General features: G+C 36.6%; 1 protein-coding gene across 3 annotated transcripts; it reads right to left on the bottom strand.

Moving 5' to 3' along the window:
- Positions 207-22,048, bottom strand: TUBE1 (tubulin epsilon 1). Of its 3 annotated transcripts, none has more exons than XM_005684557.2 (12): positions 21,918-22,048; positions 21,749-21,822; positions 20,619-20,671; positions 17,571-17,628; positions 11,712-11,827; positions 10,490-10,611; positions 7,445-7,632; positions 7,048-7,223; positions 6,141-6,281; positions 2,120-2,260; positions 1,321-1,495; positions 210-978 (listed from the first exon to the last, which is right to left on the bottom strand). In XM_005684557.2, exons 1-12 carry the CDS (start codon positions 21,940-21,942, stop codon positions 820-822), a joined length of 1,428 nt encoding a protein of 475 aa, XP_005684614.1. In that variant the 5' UTR covers positions 21,943-22,048; the 3' UTR covers positions 210-819. The 3 variants fall into 3 exon arrangements, 2 of the variants coding, with proteins under 2 accessions (XP_005684615.1, XP_005684614.1); XR_310266.2 differs by having other exon boundaries at positions 867-978; positions 1,321-1,476; XM_005684558.3 differs by lacking the exons at positions 20,619-20,671; positions 21,918-22,048 and having other exon boundaries at positions 207-978; positions 21,749-21,807.

The raw sequence follows: 22,099 nt of genomic DNA, 5'->3' as shown, positions 1-22,099 counted from the left end.
TTCCTTAAATGGTAAGTCCATCAGTGAGTTTGAAATATATAATTAATAAATTAAATTAATGCTGAAGACTAAAACTGGAGATTTATAGTAATTGGAACACTTTCACCAGACTATTACATTTACTGCAAAGTTTCAAAGAAAGTATCAAGCTTAGTAATATTCTGTTTGCTATATAAATAGTGACAATCAAAACTGGTAACAAGGAACAGTTTTAAAAGGTGAACATTTATTATTACAAAACCAACTGGTTTGATTAAAAAAAATTTTATAATAAATAACTTAATACAAGTTAATTGTAAACTGTGATTCTTTTGAGTGCAAACAAGTGGTTACCCAAAGAAGAAATAAAACCTCCTTAAATTGTAATAAAATCTATTCCTGAAGTTAGTGGCTGTTACAAAAGAAATATTTATATTATGTTCTACTCCTGTATTTACTTTTAAAGAGTCAGAATTTAAACAGACTATGAAAACAAGTTATAAATATAAAAATATCTGTACAAGATTTTATTGCAGCCATGATTATCTCTGTATAAATGACTAAATATGAGACGATAAATAAAGTAAAATGTTGAGCTCTATTCTCAATTTTAGAAAACAAGACTTTTTTGGAAGACAAATGTTTGACGTTAAGGCACTAGTACTTGGCTAATTTCACACAACGGTATCATCAACAAATTGTAATTAAATGGAAACCATTCTAAAGACAGTCTTCTCAATATGAAAAACACATTAGGCTTTTTGAATCACAAAAATTCTGAAACAGAAAGGTAAGGGGGTAAAAAATGTGAAATTAAAGTGTTATCTTTGGGTTTCTTTCTCACACAGCTACGTTTAGTCTAGGTAAATCTTCCACAGGCATGCTTTTTGTGGCATCCAGTTGGTTATATTCCTGTATAAGTGCTGATAAAGATGACACGGCTTCTGAGAAACAGCTTTCCTCCATCCCTTCAATTTGTAGATAGTGATGAAGATGAGCCTATAAATAAAAAAACCAATGCTGACCAGTTTTAGGAATTTAATACAGACAACTATCCTATAATGTAAAATATTCTTATTAAAATGATAGTTCACTCTGCTTTACAAGAGAAATGAGAACCGAAATCCTATAAACCCATGAGATTTCTCATTTAGAATGTGAGTAAGCCTCTCCTCTTCAGTTATAATCAATACACTGATATAGCAAACAGGATCACGCCTGATTTATATTAGTGTAATTCTTGAGAATACTTGCATGCGCTTAGTCATGTATGACTCTGTGACTCCATGGACTGTAAATAGCCAAAATAAACACACAGTTGAAAGGTGTACTGATGGTTACCTTTTTCTTGTAGAGCCTTATGAATCTCTCTTTCAGTTCTACGAAGGTAGGCTTCACGCACGTGTTGTTTGCCAGTGCTAATAACGAATGGGAATGGCCCACGGGAGGTACTGAACACAAGCTGGTCTTCCAGCCTTCTTGATTCCAGGAGACAAACTGTAGAGAAGGTTTTAATCTGAGAGGCAAAAACTCAAAGGTAAGAATTAAAGTGCTAAAATGTCTGCCATATTATGGCCACCCACATTAGTTAAACTAGGACGTTACTAATGGTACCATTCTAAGTGCTTAAATTATAATGTAGGTTATCTAATTTTTAATACCAGCAGTATCAAGGTATAGTCTGACAGTGAACTAAGGGATGTTAAATTGGCTGTAATGGTGATTCAAGAAGCTAGAAACATATTCTTTAACATTAGAAATCTGGGGATGAAAAGAAATAAAGGTATTATAATTTTCCTTGCTTTGAAATTCAATAAAGCAACTTCCCTAAAAAACAGACTGTCAATAAATAGTAAAAGAAACTAAGAAGCAGTGTAGTAGTGGTGGTGGTAATAAACACAACAGTTAAACTTTCCGAACACTTACAGAAGATACCATCTCATCGTTTAACGTGCATAACATAATTAACAACATTGTACTATTATTCTTTTCTAAATTTGAGGAAAAATAAGGCTCAGAATGGCTAAGTAGCTTGCTCAAGGTCACACTTCAACTGAAGTTCACAATGCTACTTAACTACATGCTCCACCGTTGCAAACAGTGCACATAACACATTATCTTGAGAAGTATAAAATCGAACCTTTCAATGTTTCTGCGAAGATCAGAAATCTGTACATTTCCTCTAACCATGAGGGCACAGGCAAGGTAGAGACTATGTCTGGGGTCAGCTCGAATTAGCTGGTGGTCTTTACTAAAGGCATCTGAAAACATCTGATCCAGCCTAGAACAAAGGAAGAGTCACTGTTTATACAAATATTACATCATTCTTCTATCTGTAACTATAAGATGAAAAGACAGTCATCTATAGGTAAATAAACCACACACAATTATATTCTGAATCTCTGCTATCATTTTCTCAAAGCAATCTGGGTAAATATGAAGAGAGGAAATCAAGCAATTTTGAGGGGGGTGATAGAGCTTCTGCAATATACTGGTGATTTCAGATAGCTACAAAATGTTGACTAAATCATCAGTTAACTATGTGGTACTAATGTCTAAAACTTATGTCATTATTACTTAGTTCAATATGTTTATCTACTTCATAATATCAGAACTATCAAAACTAATTAAAAACCTATTAGACTACTGTCTATAAAATATATCACAAATTAGTTTGGAATAATTAAGAAGAAACTATCAAAGGACAATACTAAGTTCTCTAAAAGAGACACAACTTTCTATTATTATTCCTGAAAACAGATACTTTTAAGTGAATGAAGTCTTTTAACTTCTTTTATTCTTTAAAGAGAGGAAGATAAAAGTGACTGATGAAGTTTATATAATAATACAGGCTCCTAGGCCTTTAATATGGCCCCAGTCTGATTCTGAAATCCCATTTAACTCAATACAAGTATGATTAAGTTCCTTTGATAACTCTAGCCAGAACTCTGTGTGTTGAATCTGCAGACTGTCTAGGAAGAGCCACAGAAATTGCACTATGCTGCGATTTCATTCAGTAGATATTTACTAAATGCCAAGCACCATTCTAGGTGCAAGAGACCCAGCAGTGAACAACAAAAATTCCCTACTCTAGTGGAGCCTATATTCTATCCTCATTCTTCTATAGCAGAAGGATAGAGGACTCTCTTAGTGGATGGTGAGCTTTAGGGGACTTATGATTCCTCTACTGTGTTCAAAATTTTGGTATGTGCTTTTGGACATTTTAATCCAGAAAAGGTTAAGAACCACTATACAGTAAGCAGGCAAACTCATTCTTGATTTACCATTTGTCAAAAAACTTAACAATTAGCAAGGCGCTATTTAAAGTTCTTGGCACGTTTATATTTACATTAGAAATAAGGAATTTAAAGGAGCATATACACCTTCCACAGTGGCGCCCACTCCAGCACTCTCGCCTGGAAAATCCCATGGACGGAGGAGCCTGGTGGGCTGCAGTCCACGGGGTCACTAAGAGTTGGACACGACTGAGTGACTTCACTTTCACTTTTCACTTTCATGCATTGGAGAAGGAAATAGCAACCGACTCCAGTGTTCTTGCCTGGAGAATCCCAGGGACGGGGGAGCCTGGTGGGCTGCTGTCTCTGGGGTCGCACAGAGTCAGACACGACTGAAGCGACTTAGCAGCAGCAGCAGTAAACACATTCCAATATGTGTTTTTCTATTTTAATTGATAAAAATGGACTAGATGACATTTAGTAATACAAAGCACAACCAAAAATCATTCTTAGTTGTTTGAGACTACTAATACATTAAAGTTTTAAAACTATGCCTTTTAACAGTATAATTTTAAAACAATTTATTATTTGCTTAAGGATAAATATGTTTGTATGTAGATATGGCGGCCTTTGAAATACCTCTAGTATAGCAGAGGCAAAAAGGAGAAGAACACAAAGCTAGAAAGAGCATTGTGATTAGTTTCTTAAGAGTCTAACATTTTTAAAGTTCTCTACAGATTTTCCTAACATGTTTTAATTAAAAACAAACCTTTAACAAGTTATATAAGTATACATTTTAAATGTTGACATGGTATTTTTATCAAAATATACCAAGGAGGATTATGCTGAACTTAATTAGAAATTACATGTCTTTAGCTTTTAAGGATTAACTTTAAATGTCTGGATCATCACTACTGTACAATAAATAGTCTGCACCACTTTACATTCTGTGTCCACAGTGAAGGTGTATCTTTCACCAGTATACTCATTTTTAATATGCTGGGCTGATAATAAAAGCAAACATTTGTGGTTGACTCCCATGATCAATAAAACAAATTGTGCAAGTTGCTTAAGCTCATTAGCATCTCACACAGAAAAGAGACTGTACCTACTAGTTCGCATAGTTGGCTATTTGCTCAAATAAAATTTAATCAATATCACTGTGACATTCCACAATATAGAATTAGCTTGACAAAATTTAAACTCTTAAAAAAAGATCTGTAATCTAGTTTTCATTTTATCATTTACAAACTTTCCTCTAAAAGAGGTTTTTTTTGGGGGGGGCGGTGCTGGCAGGGAGGCATGAGGGATCTTAGTTCTCCTAATAGGGATGGAACCCAGGCTGTCTGCAGTGGAAGCTCGGAGCCCTAACCACTGGACTGCCAGGGAATTTCAATTTTCCTCTAACAGAGTCTGACAAGACCTTTTTCCTCAGCCAACTGTGAATGTCAGCGTGACCTTATGAAGTTCATCATCACTGTCTATACTAAGAATACATTTTTTGTTAAGTAAATTGATATAACTTTTATGCTTAAATTATAAAACAAGGTATTCTGGAGATGACATATAACAGAGAAAATCGGGAAAGGAGTACGTCAAGGCTGTATATTGTCACCCTGCTTATTTAACTTATATGCAGACTACATCATGAGAAATGCTGGACTGGATGAAGCACAAGCTAGAATCAAGATTGCTGGGAGAAATATCAATAACCTCAGATGTGCAGATGACACCACCCTTATGGCAGAAAGTGAAGAGGAACTAAAAAGCCTCTCGATGAAAGTGAAAGAGAAGAGTGAAAAAGTTGGCTTAAAGCTCAACATTCAGAAAACTAAGATCATCGGATCTGGTCCCATCACTTCATGGCAAATAGATGGGGAAAAAACGGAAACTAAGAGACTTTAGACAGCATATTAAAAGGCAGAGACATTACTTTGCCAACAAAAGTCTGTACATTTAAAGCTATGGTTTTTCCAGTAGTCATGTATGGATGTGAGAGTTGGACTATAAAGAAAGCTGAGTGTCAAAGAATTAATACTTTTGAACTGTGGTGTTGGAGAACACTCTTGAGAGTCCCTTGGACTGCAAGGAGATCCAACCAGTCCATTCTAAAGGGAAACAGTCCTTTATAGTCATTGGAGGGACTGATGCTGAAGCTGAAACTCCAATCCTTTGGCCACCTGATATGAAGAACTGACTCTCTTGAAAAGATCCTGATGCTGGCAAAGATTGAAGGCAGGAGGAGAAAGGGACGACAGAGGATGAGATGGTTGGATGGCATCACTGACTCAATGGACATGAGTTTGAGTCAACTCTGGGAGTTGGTGATGGACAGGGAGGCCTGGCGTGCTGCAGTCCATGGGGTCGCAAAGAGTCGGGCACAACTGAGCGACTGAACTGAACTGAATAGAGCAGTATCTGTAAGCCTTCTATGGTGCTAGACTGTGGTAAGAGCTCTAAAAGATACTCTTATTTAATGTACCCAAAACGCATATGAGGTAGGCACTTTGACTCTCATTTTTAAAGATGAGAAAACTAAAAGTTCATCTCCTGCCCAAGGTCCTGTAATGAGTAAGTGACAGAGCTAGCATTCATACTTATGTGTCAGACTTCAAAGCTGTTAAATCTTTTTCAGTAAAAATTATATCTGTAAAATTTAGTTATTAGATTTAATTTCAAACAACTTAATATTGAGATTTTTAAAAAGACTTCTATTTTTTAAATTTTTATTTTTTATTTTAAACTGACTTCTGAAGCAGCATTCACTGAATAGAAAAAGGCTGTCATCAACTATTTTATATACTTCTCATAAAGACGATGATATGTAGAAACAACTAGTTATTATACACTTATCTCTTAAAAACGTGTTTGTTTTTAAAGCAATCTGAATCCTCAAGTAATTGAAATACAGTTACTAAATCTTACCTTCGAGGAGGAATGTTAACATCTGCCAGTGTATACAGAGGTGTTAGGCTTGAAACAAGATAATGCAGTTGAGGAAAAGGAACTAAATTCATGCTGATTTCATTTAGGTCCATATTAAGGGATCCTTCAAACCTGGCAGAGCTAAAAAATTAACATTAAAACATGAAAAATATTAATGAAGCTTGATTTCATCAGCAGGCACTTTCTTACTTTTGTACACTGTACTTAAGTAAAGAATATATGCTTTTTCTGTATTAGTGAAATGTAGTATCATGAACATAAAGATAATTATAACACAACATCTACAACAATTCTTATTTCTGGATTATCTAAAGTATAACCAGACACATGACCACAGTTGTTAATTATATACATAAAATTTTTACTTTTAAGACAGACTTCAGATTGAATCAAATACATATAGTTCAATAGTTAATTCTATAAATCTTACTATTAATAAATTCCCCCAGGGTTTGCTTATATGTGCGATAATTTGGAATAATGCTGAAGTAATCTTTTAGATCAAAGTCAGAGAAATATTTTGGACCAGCTAATAAAGTTATATATCAGCTGGTTTAAAAGGTTAATTTACAGAAAGGAAAAGAAAAAACATTTGCTTTTATCTAATCAAAGTGTTTCTCAGGTATATCTCCCACAAAACCTATTATCATTTAACACCTATTAATATTTCATGGAATGTACTTGGGGAAAATGCTGCTCTGGAGTCAGTGAAAGTAAAATTCTGATCTATCATTCACAGATCTGAAAATACTAGACAAAATTTTTTTAATAAAAATTTTAAAAAGTTTCTACAACTTAGACTAACTAAAAAATGCCACTGCAAAACATCATCAAAAGCACAGAGAAGTTTTTAAACTGCCCTTAGGTACACTGTGAATAGAATTACCTTGTTAAATTGAGCAGCAAATTTGCCACAATGTTGTTCATTGCATCGAAAGGTTTCTCCTGCCGCTTTTTAAAAACTCCAGTACTTGAAGTAACCAGACTCTTTGGCTTTATAGCTGCACCCAACTTTCCAGAATTCACCATGACGTCAATTTTGCTAATGATGTCAAATAAAGACTTTTAAAAGAAAAATATTGGGAAAGAAGCTATTTAAGAAGGGAAGACATAGATGACAATTCTTCCAGGAAGACAAAAAAACCCACAAAAATCAATTTAAACTTATTTTTTCTCTTAGATGGAAAGGCTGAAAGTGGAGACTGTTTCACATAAACATATACATATGACACAAGACTGAATGTATACACAATATGTCCATAAATCACAATGCTATTTCTTACTTGGTTGTCAATGGGCAAAACACAGTCTGCGTGCTCATTAAGTTCCTTCATTGCCAAGATGCTATTGTAAGGTGAGGTTATGACATCATCCTCACCAGAAGGATAAATCGAAGTCACGAATCTGTATACTTCTGGGAATTCATCCTCGAGCACCTTTAAAAGAAATGTGCCAAGTCCAGATCCTGTTCCTGAGGATTAAGATTTCAAAAAGAAAACAGCATAAATGGTTCAGAATGTAATTGTAAAGAACCTGGATTTCTGTCAGGTATTTTTGGTAAAAATATTTATTAAAGACAATTTTCAACTCATACCTGTGATTATATATATATTAACTAATTAATTTCAGATAAAGAAATGAAGACAATATAGGTAGTGAGACTTAAAGCCATGAATTCAATCTCTGGGTCTGGCTATGATGATAAGAGACCTTTCTACACTTTATACTTTTTTACATTTAAATTATATCTATATGATGCCAAGAGAACTGATCGAAGAGTAAAAAGTTCACCTAAGACAGTATTCAGTCTACACTCGATGTTAAGCAACTTAAAAAAACCAAACTGTCTTGACATCTTTAGTGTAGCACCTACATAATCCTAATGATGAAAGGTATCATGACATGAAGCAATTTAAACACGGAGTTAAAACGGTTCAAAGCTAAGCATGACCAACTATAATTTACATAATTTTAAAACAGGAAACTTTTTTTACTATCTGTCTAAAAGCAGAAACTCTAAGAATTCCATTCAGGTAACTTTCTGATACACAGAGTTCTATTTCTACAAATTCAGATATTTTTAAGAAGTTAAAGAGAGAAAACTGGAATCCTTTATCCTGGTGGTTTTCAAAGTATGGCTTGTGAACCGTTAGTGGGTTATAAACCCAATTTATAAGACCATGACTAGTATTCTCTTTTCTTAAATGAAACAAAAGAAATATTAGTAAGTCACATGTAGTGTGGGTAAATACTCTTCTGTTTTAGTTTGTGCATGTGTTTGTGTGTGTGTGCTGGGCTGTGATATAAAATGTACTTCTTGCTATTCTGATGAAAGAAAAGTTTAAAAGCCAATGCTCTAACCCCATGTGAATAAAATATTAAAAGGTTACGATGTTAAAAATATAAGATGAAAGTGATGGAGATTTTTTGGGTTAGAAAGAGATTTTTTGGGGTTAATCCCTAATAAGGACTTTCTAAGCATTATAAAAAAACAAAGCCATTATAGAAAAAGACAGTTTTGATTCCATTAAAAATAAAATTCCTCTCTCCATATATATGGAAAAAAAAGCAAACTAAGAAAAAAATCTTCAAAACATATGATGGAGGACTAAATTTCTTTAATAAAGAGAGTTACAAATCAACAGTAAAAAACATGAATAATGCAATGGAAAAATGAGCTAAGGATACAAATTGTAATAATTATAATTATTACAATAAAATAAACCAAATAATAAAATAAACCAAATTGCAAATAGATGTAAAGATGCTCAACCTTTCATCTAATTAAACATGCAAATTAACACAATATAATTTTGAATATATTAATGTCTCATAATACACAGTGTTGATGACAGTGTGGGGAAATAAACTCTTATAAATTGCTGCTAATAATACAGACTGGCACAGTATTGTGGCAAGATAATTTGGTAGTATCAATCAAAACTTAAAATGTACCAACAAACTTTGGTTCCACTTTCCTATCGAGGAATATTGCTTACAGCTATTGTGGCACAAACGAACAAAGATGGAGATACCAAATGTTCGCTGGGGATTTTTATGTTGTAACTAAAAACCATGAACAATTTGACATCCATTAATGAGGAACTGACTTCAAAAATTATTACATATTTACACAATCGGACAGGGCTGATATCGAAAAATGTTCAGAAACAATTTAAGGTGAAAATATGGTAGAGTAATATGTATTGCATGATCTTATGTAAAAACACACAAAATGTGCACACAAAATATCTGGAAGAAGAGACACTGGCAAACTTGATTATCTGTGAGGAGAGAGATTAGGGATTAGATGTGGGAAAAGAATTCATTTTTAATCTTCAATATTGTTTCAAGTATATTTGCCATTTTCAGTGAACTATGAATAAAGTATAATCTACTGAGATTCTGAGTAATAAAGGGATATAGAAAGGTACCATAAAGAACTATAAATCAAACTGGTATTTTTTGGAAAACTTACTCAAAATCTGCAGGTTAATTATGTCATTACAAAGAAAACTAGTTTCTTAATTTAATTATTATAAAGGCCTTCTAAAGGCATGGTTACACTGCAATTTTCAAATACTATCATACTGAATAAAAATGAAAGTCAATTGTACATAACCTGCTGAATATAAAAATCTTAATCTCAGCTTGGAGGAAAAAAATGTGGCAAATTTTTCTTTTAAAATAGGCTAATTCTCTTTTGAAATTAGCAAATTATGATCAGTTTCTACTTCATGGAATAGAGGAGCAAAATACCTCCCTTGCAAGGTACAGACTTCCCTGGGAAAGAAAGCAATGCAGATCATTTATTCTAGGTTAAGGCGGTTAATTACCATGTAAGGAATGATTTAAAGGAGCTAAGAGGATTTCTTTTACTTATTTCTCTTATTGAACACAAGAAAGGGCTGAAGGTGGTTAAAGAAAGGGTACTGGTATTCTTCTGCAAGCACATCTATGAATATGCACAAATACTTAGCTCTAGTTAGGATGCAGAATCATGTAAGAAAACTCTTAGGAGAAAGGCAGCATTCTCAAAAAGCTTATAGTGAAATCTACCTTCCACTGAAGATAGAAGAAAAGTTTTTTCAGATTCAGTTCTATTGGCTCTTTAAATGCTTTTTAAGCTTGTAAAAAATGGTCAGTGACACAATTTGACAAAAATTTAAGATAAAAAGCTGTTATGTACATGCACTCATAAACACACTCTTAATTCTTAATAGTTCTATCTTTTTAAAGTAAAGGCCTGAAAATAAGACTTATGTTGACAAAATGAATATCCACTTGCATTTTCACACTGTAATAGACAAATGACTGAATAATTTTACCTCCTCCCATGGAATGTATTATAAAAAAACACTGCAAACAATCACAGTGCTCTGCTGACTTTCTGAGTTTCTCTAAAATCTTTTCCTGATAAAGACTGCCAAACACTTTGTGACCCACAGCCCTAGAAAAAAGAATACAGATTAAAAAAAAATCATGCATTTATTATTTCAAGATTTTATTATTTCTGATTAAAAGACTATAAACTTGAAAAGGTATTTTTACTGTTTTAAGTAAATTCTATTCCTGTTTAATATCAATAAATCATATTATATAATCTCAAAGATACTTGGTAGAAAATTGAGCAAATAAACACATACACACACACATATATATTTAAAAATATAATCCATAAATAACCTGGTAAGATAGTTCACTATCAATGGATATTAAACTATAGTTTTTAAAATTTATCTTCCCTTAAGGTATAAATACAACAAAATGGGTTTTAGTTACATAGATTTTTTCCCTCATCTTCACTTAATCTCTGACTATGTATGGTGTATGTTATGTATTAAAAAGCAGATTGTGGTCAACTAGAAAGACATGAAAAATAAAAAATTCTAAATGGACCTTAGGCTTAAAATATGAGAAAAACATTGGTCACATCATGTTAGGACTAGATGAAATGCCACACATTTCATCTAGTACTAATATTCATGAGGCTCTGCAAGCCTTTTTGGTTGCCCAGATTTGCAAGTATTATTATGGTGAACTGAAATGTAAGAATGACTTCCACACAACATGTGGTCAGGTGTAACTCAAAAGTTACAGAATAAGTTATATATGCTGGGACACTGGTCTGGTTTGCATCTCGGTATTTGTATCATCATTTCCTATTAAATCTGACTGATAGGAAGACTTTGATAGAGTCTTTACTATTACCTATAGTAATAGGTAAGAGAACAGTTTATACTTGCAATTTTTGTCACTACCTAGCATTTACAAAGAATCAAATTACAAGGAGAAATTTTAGTAAATGAATTTTTCATGATTCATCTTTTTCTTTAAAAACAAAAGAGAGAGAAACAACTAGGATGCAGATGGCCTCCAAGCATTGTGAAACGCTATCATCTTGAAGGAAAAGATGATGGGCTGAAAGGCCTAGTGTGAGGCGTGGCAAATTACATCTTGCTTTCATGTCAGGGGGACCTAACAGAATGAAACAAAGATTCCTCATGTTTTTCAGATGACATTTGATTTTTACATTCAGCATAATCTCACCAATTATTCCCTGAGCCTGAAATATCAGTGATGAGCTGCTTACTATCAAATACATCTCTCAATGGTCCCTGAAGAATTTCATTTACTACCCCTTCCTCCATGTCAATCAAAACAGCCTGAGAAAGAGAAATAAAATGTAATCAGCATATTTTTCTTTAGTCACTCTATAAACAAAAATGATTTTTGAGCTTATAGTTGCATTGTTCTTTTTATAATTTAAACCCAATCAAATCTTTGATGCTTTTTTATAGAATATGTTACAAAAATTAAAAAATTAATTTCACCCTGCTGCAAAAGTGGAATCCAATGAAAAGATGGATTCTGAACCCTTACCCAAAGAATAAGAAGGAAAAAAGGGAACTGAATCATTCTCTCTGGTTTTCTAACAATTCTTTTATGCATATGCCTAGTGTTAGCTGCTTAGTCATGTCTGACTCTTTGTGACCCCATGGACTGTAGCCCATCAGGCTCCTCTGTCCATAAAGTTTTCCTGGCCAGGATACTGGAGTGGGTTGCCATTTCCTTCTCCAGGGGAAAATAAGAATAGCTATAGTAAAAGTCACTCAGCCATGTCTGATTTATGTGCCTATGTGACTATAAATTTCTTGAGAACAAGGTCTCAGAACTCTAGATGGTAACCTTAACCAGAAAAAATTCTAAATGAATGTAGGGTGCATTAATGTATTTGCTCACTAGGTACAACCATGCTACTCTTTATGAAATCACAGCTGAAAACTGTCCAGTTCAAATCAGTAAACTACTTATATGTGCAAAGCCAAGGTACTGGACAGATGTCAAAAGATGATGACAGTGTCCCTCCCTGCCAGTAATTCACAATAAAAACTCACAAACTCATAAATGCCACAAGCTTTACTGACATGGGAGACGACATCTACTACTAAAAAGAAAACGAGAACCTTCTGAAGTCAGTCTTGAGAGAATCACCCTTTTCATAGTCACTTAGGACTAAACCCTGACAGTCTATAACTCTTTCGATCTTTCCTTTGTCATATCAGACCATTGTTTCTCCCTTGGAAGTTAATGACAATTGGAAGGAATTATTCTGGATTCCTCACTTAGTTAGCCTAGGTCTGGAGTCATAGCTTTTAAGATTTGATGTTTACTATTTTATTTCAGAGCTACCTGGTGATAGCTATCAGGCCTTTCAGCCTTCCCTAACTGTAATACAGGATTTACCAAATTCCGAGTGTTTGCCTGTTAACCTAAGATATTGGACACAGGGGAGGAACCCAACTACCAAGTTGTCGTTTAAAGTTTAGACTCTTCAGTGATCGTAGCCACATGATACCAAGACGACTAAGGAGAAATGGAAGAAAGCTTTGTAGGAAAAAAGTCAAAGTCTACAGAAACATGCTGATTGATTTACCCTTTCCCAACAGTGTTTCCTCCGTTTCCCAACTTGCTCACTGGTATGGTGGTGGTCAAGGCTGTATACTGTCACTCTGCTTATTTAACTTATAGGCAAAGTACATCTGAGAAACACTGGGCTGGAAGAAGCACAAGCTGGAATCAAGATTGCTGGTAGAAATATCAATAACCTCAGATATGCAGATGACACCACCCTTATGGCAGAAAGTGAAGAGGAGTTAAAAAGCCTCTTGGTGAAAGTGAAAGAAGAGACTGAAAAAGTTGGCTTAAAGCTCAACATTCAGAAAACGAAGATCATGGCATCTGGTCCCATCACTTCATGGCAAACAGATGGGGAAACAGTGGAAACAGTGTCAGACTTTATGTTTTTGGGCTCTGAAATCACTACAGATGGTGACTGCAGCCATGAAATTAAAAGACACTCACTCCTTGGAAGAAAAGTTATGACCAACCTAGACAGCATATTGAAAAGCAGAGACATTACTCTGCCAACAAAGGTCTGTCTAGTCAAGGCTATGGTTTTTCCAGTGGTCATGTATGGACGTGAGAGCTGGACTGTAAAGAAAGCTGAGCACCGAAGAATTGATGGTTTTGAACTGTGGTGTTGGAGAAGACTCTTGAGAGTCCCCTGGACTGCAAGGAGATCCAACCAGTCCATTCTAAAGGAGATCAGCCCTGGGATTTCTTTGGAAGGAATGATGCTAAAGCTGAAACTCCAATACTTTGGCCACCTCATGCGAAGAGCTGACTCATTGGAAAAGACTTTGATGCTGGGAGTGATTGGGGGCAGGAGGAAAAGGGGACGACAGAGGATGAGATGCCTGGATGGCATCACTGACTCGATGGACCTGAGTTTGAGTGAACTCCGGGAGATGGTGATGGACAGGGAGGCCTGGCGTGCTGCGATTCATGGGGTCGCAAAGAGTCGGACACGACTGAGCGACTGAACTGAAGTGAACTGAATGGTGGTGGGATAGAGCTCAAACTGGGAGTGGACTAGGAAAAGTTAACATTTCTTTATCTCTGAGTAAGATCTGGTAGGGATTAACATATTCCCTAAGGCATAAACTATACCAAAGGTTAATCAATTAATCTAATTAGGTTAATCAATTATCCTAACAAGCACATGGTCTCCTAAAACACAAGGAGATGGTACCCAGAAACCACAACACTACTGTTCTCTACTCTTTCAGCCATTCCTCCAGGTCTGATCCTTATCATCTCAATTATTTCCATAGCATCTAAACTACCTTTATTTTTGTCATAATCAAATATTACTGATTAACAGTTGGAAAAAGCAGTTTGTTGCAGAGACACAATCATAGAAGGGAAGTGTTGTTAGAATTAGCCTAAGACTAAACACAAGCTATTGACTAGAAGTATTTTTGTTCAGGAGTTTTTACATGGTTATGGTTTGTATTCACTACAATATGGCTGAATCCATGCTTTGTATTGGGAGCTAAGATGAGAAGAAATTTTTCACCATATTCAAATGAAAATTAACCTTCATGAGAATGTATTTTGGAAAAGGGAATGGCAAACCACTTCAGTATTCTTGTCTTAAGAACCCCATGAAAAGTATGAAAAAGCAAAAACATACAACACTGAAAGGTTGGGCATCTACCTTCAGGTTGGTAGATGCCCAACAGACTACTGGAAAAGAGTGGAGAAACAGCTGTAGAAAGAATGAAGAGGCTGAGCCAAAGTGAAAACAACGCCCAGTAGTGGATGTGTCTGGTGACGGATGTTACGTATGGCGCTGGAAAGCAAAAGTAGGAAGTCAAGAGATATACTTGGAGTAACAGGCAAGTTTGGCCTTGGAGTACAAAATGAAGCGAGGCAAAGGCTAACAGTTTTGCCAAGAGAACACAGTGGTCATAGTAAAACCCTCTTCTAAAACATAAGAGATGACTCTACACTTGGACATCACCAGATGGTCAATACCGAAAGCAGATTGATTATATTCTTTGCAACTGAAGATGGAGAAGCTCTATATAGTAAGTAAAATCAACACTGGGAGCTGACTGTGGTTCAGATCATGAACTCCTTATTGCAAACTTCAGCCTTAACCTGAAAAGTAGGGAAAATCACTAGACTATTCAGGTATGATCTAAATAAAATCCCTTACAATTATACAGTGGACGTGACAAATAGATTCAAGGGATTAGATCTGACAGACAGACTGCCTGAAGAACTATGGATGGAGATTTGTAACATTGCACAGGAGGCGGTGATCCAAATCATCCCCAAGAAAAGGAAATGCAAAAATGCAAAATGGTTGTCTGGGGTGGCTTTACAAGTAGCTGAGAAAAGAAGAGAAGTGAAAGGCAAGGGAGAAAATGAAAGCTATATCCATCTGAATGCAAAGTTCAAAAGAATAGCAAGGAGAGATAAGAAAGCCTTGCTCAGCAATCAGTGCAAAGAAATAGAGGAAAACAATAGAATGGGAAAGACTAGAGATCTTGTCAAGAAAATCAGATATACCAAGGGAACATTTCATGCAAAGATGGGCACAATAAAGGACAGAAATGGCATGGACCTAACAGAAGCAGAAGATATTAAGAAGAGGCAGCAAAAATACACAGAAGAACTATACAAAAAAGATCCTAATTATTAATTACCCCGATAACCACAATGGTGTGATCACTCACCTAGGGGCAGAGCCAGACATCCTGGAATGTGAAATCAAGTGGGCCTTAGGAAACATCACTAGGAACAAAGCAAGTGGAGGTGATGGAATTCCAGCTAAGCTATTTCAAATCCTGAAAGATGAAGCTGTGAAAGTGCTACACTTAATATGCCAGCAAATTTGGAAAACTCAGCAGTGGCCACAGGACTGGAAAAGGTCAGTTTTCATTCCAATCCCAAAGAAAGGCAATGCCAAAGAATGTTCAAGTTACTGCAGAACTGCACTCATCTCACATGCTAGCAAAGTAATGTTCAAAATTCTCCAAGCCAGACTTCAACAGTACATGAACCGTGAACTTTCAGATATTCAGGCTGGAATCAGAAAAGGCAGAGGAACCAGAGATCAAATTGCCAACATCCGCTGGATCATCCAAAAAGCAAGAGAATTCCAGAAAAACATTTATTTCTGCTTCATTGACTATGCTAAAGCCTTTGACTGTGTGGATCACAATAAACTGGAAAATTCTTAAAGAGATGGGAATACCAGACCACCTTACCTGCCTCCTGAGAAACCTGTATGCGGGTCAAGAAGCAACAGTTAGAACTAGACATGGAACACTGGACTGGTTCCAAATCAGGAAAGGGGTATGTTAAGGCTGTATATTGTTACCCTGCTTATTTAATTTATATGCAGAGTACATCATGCAAAATGCCAGGCTGGATGAAGCACAAGCTGGAATCAAGATTGCCGGGAAAAAAATCAGTAACCTTAGATACACAGATGACACCATCCTTATGATAGAAAGCAAAGAGGAATAAAGAGCCTGTTGATGAAGTTCAAAGAGGAGAGTTACAAAGCTAGCTTAAAACTCAACATTCAGAAAATGAAGATCATGGCATCAGGTCCTATCACTTCATGGCAAATAGGTGGGGAAACAGTGGAAACAGTGACAGGCTTTATTTTCTTAGGCTCCAAAATCACTGCAGATGGTGAATGCAGCCATGAAATTAAGCCACTTGCTCCCTTGGAAGAAAAGCTATGACAAACCTAGACAGCATATTAAAAAGCAGAGACATTACTTTGCCAACAAAAGTCCACCTAGTCAAAGCTGTGGTTTTTCCAGTAGTCATGTATGGATGTGAGAGTTGGACCATAAAGAAAGTGACTGCTGAAGAATTGATGGTTTTGAACTGTGGTGTTGGAGAATACTCTTGAAAGCCCCTTGGACTGCAAGATCAAACCAGTCAATTGTAAAGGAAATCAGTCCTGAGTATTTACTGAAGTACTGAATGCTGAAGCTGAAGCTCCAATACTTTGGCCACCTGATGTGAAGAAATGACTCACTGGAAAAGATCCTGCTGCTGGGAAAGAAAGACTGAAGGCAGGAGAAGGGAATGACAGAGGATGAGATGGTTGGATGGCATCACCAACTTGATGGACGTGAGGTGGAGCAAGCTCCAGGAGTCAGTGATGGACAGGGAAGCTTGGTGTGCTGCAGGCCAAGGGGTCGCAAAGAGTCAGACATGACTGAGCAACTGGACTGAGAATGTATTTTAGGCTTAGAGTTAAGATGGCTTTTATTATTTATCTAGACATATATTTCCCCTAAAATATTTAGACAAAAAATGCTAAAAATGCAGCATTTTTACTTTAAGCACAAAATTTTTCCCCTGAAGTTTCATGGAGACAAAAATGTCTGCTTAATCATATTTACATTAAATGTGGCTTAGCAAATACTTTTTTAAAAGTTGAGAAGTAAAATTTTATTCTAACGATAGTTACAGAAGTACAGTTATTTTAAAAACACATGCAATATAAGAATCCAAGTGTATACAACTTACACGTGCTTTTAAAGAACAAATTTTCCCTTTGGAAATACTGCCACCATCACCAACCACTCTGAAAGATAAAACATGAGAAAAGGTCATAAGATAGCCCATGGGTAATAATGCTATTAGATAATAAGGTTAACTTTCATTTGTAGAGTAAAGCTACTTATACGCCAAGAGAGGCAAACACAAAAGGCAACAAAGGGGCCATTCTTAGTCTCCATCCCCCTTATCCATCTCCCATCAGGCTGAAAAAGTGAGGTACTTATTTCCCTGTCTTTGTTGCAGTTTGGGCTGGCCATGAAATCTAGTTCTGGGTAGTGAGATAAAAAGGAGTTATTCTGGGAAGCTTTCTGATAAAAATGACCAGATGCAGCTGGTCCTTTTTCCTATCTTGAACATGGATGGGATTCCTGGCAGTGGAGGCTGTCATTTTATAGTTACAAGTAAAAATACACGAGGTCAAAAAACCAACACATGCAACAATATGACAGTATCTTGGTCTTTAGGGCACTTCTCCAGAGATCATCGGATTCCCAGTTTTCTTTGAATGTAACATAACTGGATACATCTACTGTTTAAGCCACCATTAGTGAGGCTTCCTGTTGCAGCCAAACACACGCCAACTAACTGCCAGTTATATACTGTTGAGTATCTAAAGCTTTTTCTAGAATTTCATGTTGAAGATAAGTTATCAAAGTAACTAAATCTGTGACCACAAACAGTGTACAGGTCAGTATAGTATAGTTTACAAGACAGAATATAGGAAGGAAGCTGCGTTGAATATAGATGATGCCATAGGTCAGGAGTTGATAAAATATAATCCTCAGGCCAGCTCTGACCAGCTACTTGTGAAAACAAGTTTTACTGGAACAAAGTCACATCATTTGTTTATGTACTATCTATACCTGCATTCCGGAGAAGGCAATGGCACCCCACTCCAGTACTCTTGCCTGGAAAATCCCATGGACAGAGGAGCCTGGTAGGCTGTAGTCCATGGGGTTGCTAAGAGTCGGACACGACTGAGTGACTTGCCTTTCACTTTTCACTTTCCTGCATTGGAGAAGGAAATGGCAACCCACTCCAGTGTCCTTGCCTGGAGAGTCCCAGGGACGGGGGAGCCTGGTGAGCTGCTGTCTATGGGGTCGCACAGAGTCGGACACGACTGAAGCGACTTAGCAGCGGCAGCAGCAGCAGCAGACTTGCATTCATGCTATCGGAGCAGACTAAATGAGATGCGGCACATGGCCTTTATGGTCTGCAAAACCTAAAATATTTACCACTGGTCCTTTATAGGAAAGGCTTGCCAACCCTTGGTATAGGTAAATTCCTATCATGCTATTAAAAAGGTATGATAATTTCCTCAAATAGATAAAGTATATAAAAAGATGTGCTCCTGTTCTTGAAAAAGAATTTTTGTACTACTTTGTGGAATAGATGCTGCATGTATTCATAGCACATGGAAAGAAGAGCAAGATGCCAAGGCCTTCTCTTCAAACTTGATACTAGGGAAATATATAAGAATGCTCTCAGGTTAAACTATAAAACAAACCAAGGAGATGAAAATATAGTTACGTAAAATCACCTTATTAAGAGAGAATGGCTTCCAGGCTGAGTCTCAACTATGTAACAATAAAAGGAATATTACAGAGGGAATAGGAGTACGAATTTAGTTAGAATACCACCTACAAGGAAGTAATGCAAAGGCAAATTTGAGTCTCTTAATAGTATTTAAGGGAGAAGATATTACAGTGTACAAACAAGAGGAAACCTAGTCTATATAACAGATGACTCTATATTAATAAAGATAAATAACACCAGTCATTGTTAAGTTAGGTAATATATCTCACTTATTTGGTCTGATTCCATGGTCACTAAGCAACCTTCTATTACTTAGATTTCCTGATAGATTTCTTACAGAACAGTACGTGCCTGTGAAAGATAATAAGTATCTAGTCTTGAGTCCTATTGTCCATGACTACATTGACTTTCTGCTTTTTAATCTCCCATTTTAGTTTGGTTTTCTGCCTGTACGGGAGAGCACTGGACCCATTCTCAAGGTGTCAATGAAGTTTCTGAGTTTGCAACCCTGAGGATCAAAATCTGAAATTCACCAAAAAGTGGGGCCTAACTAGCCTTCCCTGGGAGATAACTGCCTCAGATATCCAACCAACTAATTCAAAGTAGAACTGAAATTTTTATTAGATTAAAACTCATATAAACCATTTATTTTTCAGTTCAAGCCCAGCAGGTTTAGTTTTATTAAGCATTTTGAGAATGCATGAACTTCATGACTTAACATTAGAAGCTTAGAAAAAATACTCTGAACATCATATTACTCTTTCAGGTAAAAGATATATACTTACATATTTGTGGTGTTGTTTAGTCGCTAAGTCATGTCCAACTCTTTTGCAATCCCATGTACTGTAGCCCACCAGGCTCCTCTGTCCATGGGATTTCCCAGAAAAGAATACTGGAGTAGGTTGCCATTTCCAGGGAATCTTCCTGACCCAGGAATACAACCAGCGTCTCCTGCATTGAGTTCTTTACCACTGAGCCACCTGGGAAGCTCTATATTTACATATACTCTTTATTAAATTAACAAAACTAATCTGACAACATCTGCTTTGTTTCTTTCTAGCACATTCTATTTGTAGAGCAAATACTCCTGACCACAAGTAATACCACAGGAATGTGCACAGTACAGTCTTCTTTCAAAAGTTAGCCATTATTGAATGCATTAACAAGATACTCTCAGGGAAATTTTCAGCATTCCTTATAGTGAAACTTTATTTCAAGGTCAAGTAAAAGAACATACATTAAAGGTTCTTTTTATTTCTTGATATAAAGGAATAGAAAGGAAAAGAAGTCCTGCTCTGCTGAATGATATGAGAATATTAATGACAAGAGAATATACTTTCAATAATGAGAAAAACAAACAAAAAGATGGACAACTTCTTTACAGCTATCAACTGTTATTATCCTTTGAAAAATTGTATCCCAAACTGCCGACATAAAAATAATGATTATGCTATGTGATAAACTTTAACCCCATCTTACCTGGTATCCACATTTCTAAAGAAGCTGCTTATTGCCTCATCATAAATCCCTTTCTAAAAAGAAAAAAATACATGTATTGGTGTTTGATTACATTTAGCCTCTTTTCCAAATTAAGTCCTTTTAATTCAAGGATTATTAATTTAATTATCCCTCAATACTTTAAAGGCTGGCATACAGCTACAATTAAAAAAAGCAAATAATCATAAAATGCTTAGATTCATTCTTCCAATCTAGATAAGAGGAAATATAGTGAGAGCTTTGAATTAAATTCAGCTGATGGCAATGAAGAATGATGACGTCACAGAATTGTAGAACAGGTGCATCAAATGAAAGCTTTCCTTAGATTCTTGGCAATCATTTAAAAAGCTAACTGGTTAAATTAAGGATTACAATACCACATGTTACCTATTAATGCAGAGTGGCCTGCTGCAGTCCATGAAGTCAGACTTGGACACGACTTAACGACTGAACAACTACTTTCACATATGCTATATCATTGCTCCTCACAAGAAACCTGACAAAGATGCAACTCTGAGAATTAAGACTAAGGTCTCTGGCCAGTGTTCCTTAAGACTGTAGCGTGTCTAATGCCAACTTAAATTTGTCTTTAACGTTTGTCCATAAGTTTGAGTCACTTTGCTGTGCAGAAGAAATAACCACAACATTGTAAATCAACCACGTTGTCGTTGTTTTAGTTACTAAGTCGCGTCCCACTCTTTTGCAACCTCATGACTGTCTCCCGCCAAGCTCCCCTGTCCATGGGATTCCTAGGGTCTCTTACATCTGCATTGGCAGGTGGGTTCTCTATCACTAGCGCCACCTGGGAACCACCAACAATACTGGAGTGTGTTGCCGTTTCCTACTCCAGGTAATCTTCCTGACCCAGGGATCAAATCCCCGCCTCCTGCATGGGCAGGCGGATTCTTTACCGCGGAGCCACCAAGGAAGCCCCCAAATCAACTGTACTTCAATAAAATTTAAAAACAAAAACCAGTTTGCCCTCTACCAAGAAGATCTCATATAACAATACTGGCCAGACAAGAGCTCACGGAGAGTGATCCCTGCTTATTTTTTGGAAGAGCCTCAGTGACATATCTGGGGTGCGAGTGGGGAGTTAGGGTTAGCCGCACCTTGTTGACGGCGGCGTGCTCCCTTAGCGCCAGGTCCCAGAAGCAGCAGCCGATCTGGTTTCCGCACTGGCCGACTGTGCCCAGGAATGAAAGAGAACAGACATTAGGCGGAAAAAAGGGCCACTCGCCTCGGCGGCGACTGAGTCCCCATCCTTCCAAGGAGGCTTACCCTGTACGACCACCGACTGGGTCATGCTTCGGCACGGCCAGTCCACCGCACCCGGGCCCGCGCCGGCCTCCGTATTCCGCGCCCACCAACGGGCGCTCTCCAAGGGGGCGGGGCGGCCGTAAGTCACTCCGCTGCCGCAAGTCGCCGCCGTCGCTCCGCTCCTCTCTAGGTTCAGATAAAGA

The sequence above is a fragment of the Capra hircus genome, chromosome 9 (assembly GCF_001704415.2).
Source record: "Capra hircus breed San Clemente chromosome 9, ASM170441v1, whole genome shotgun sequence".
In the NCBI taxonomy this organism is placed as follows: Eukaryota; Metazoa; Chordata; class Mammalia; order Artiodactyla; family Bovidae; genus Capra; species Capra hircus.
Note: the sequence above shows the minus strand (reverse complement) of the source record. Positions and strands in the feature narration are given on the sequence as shown.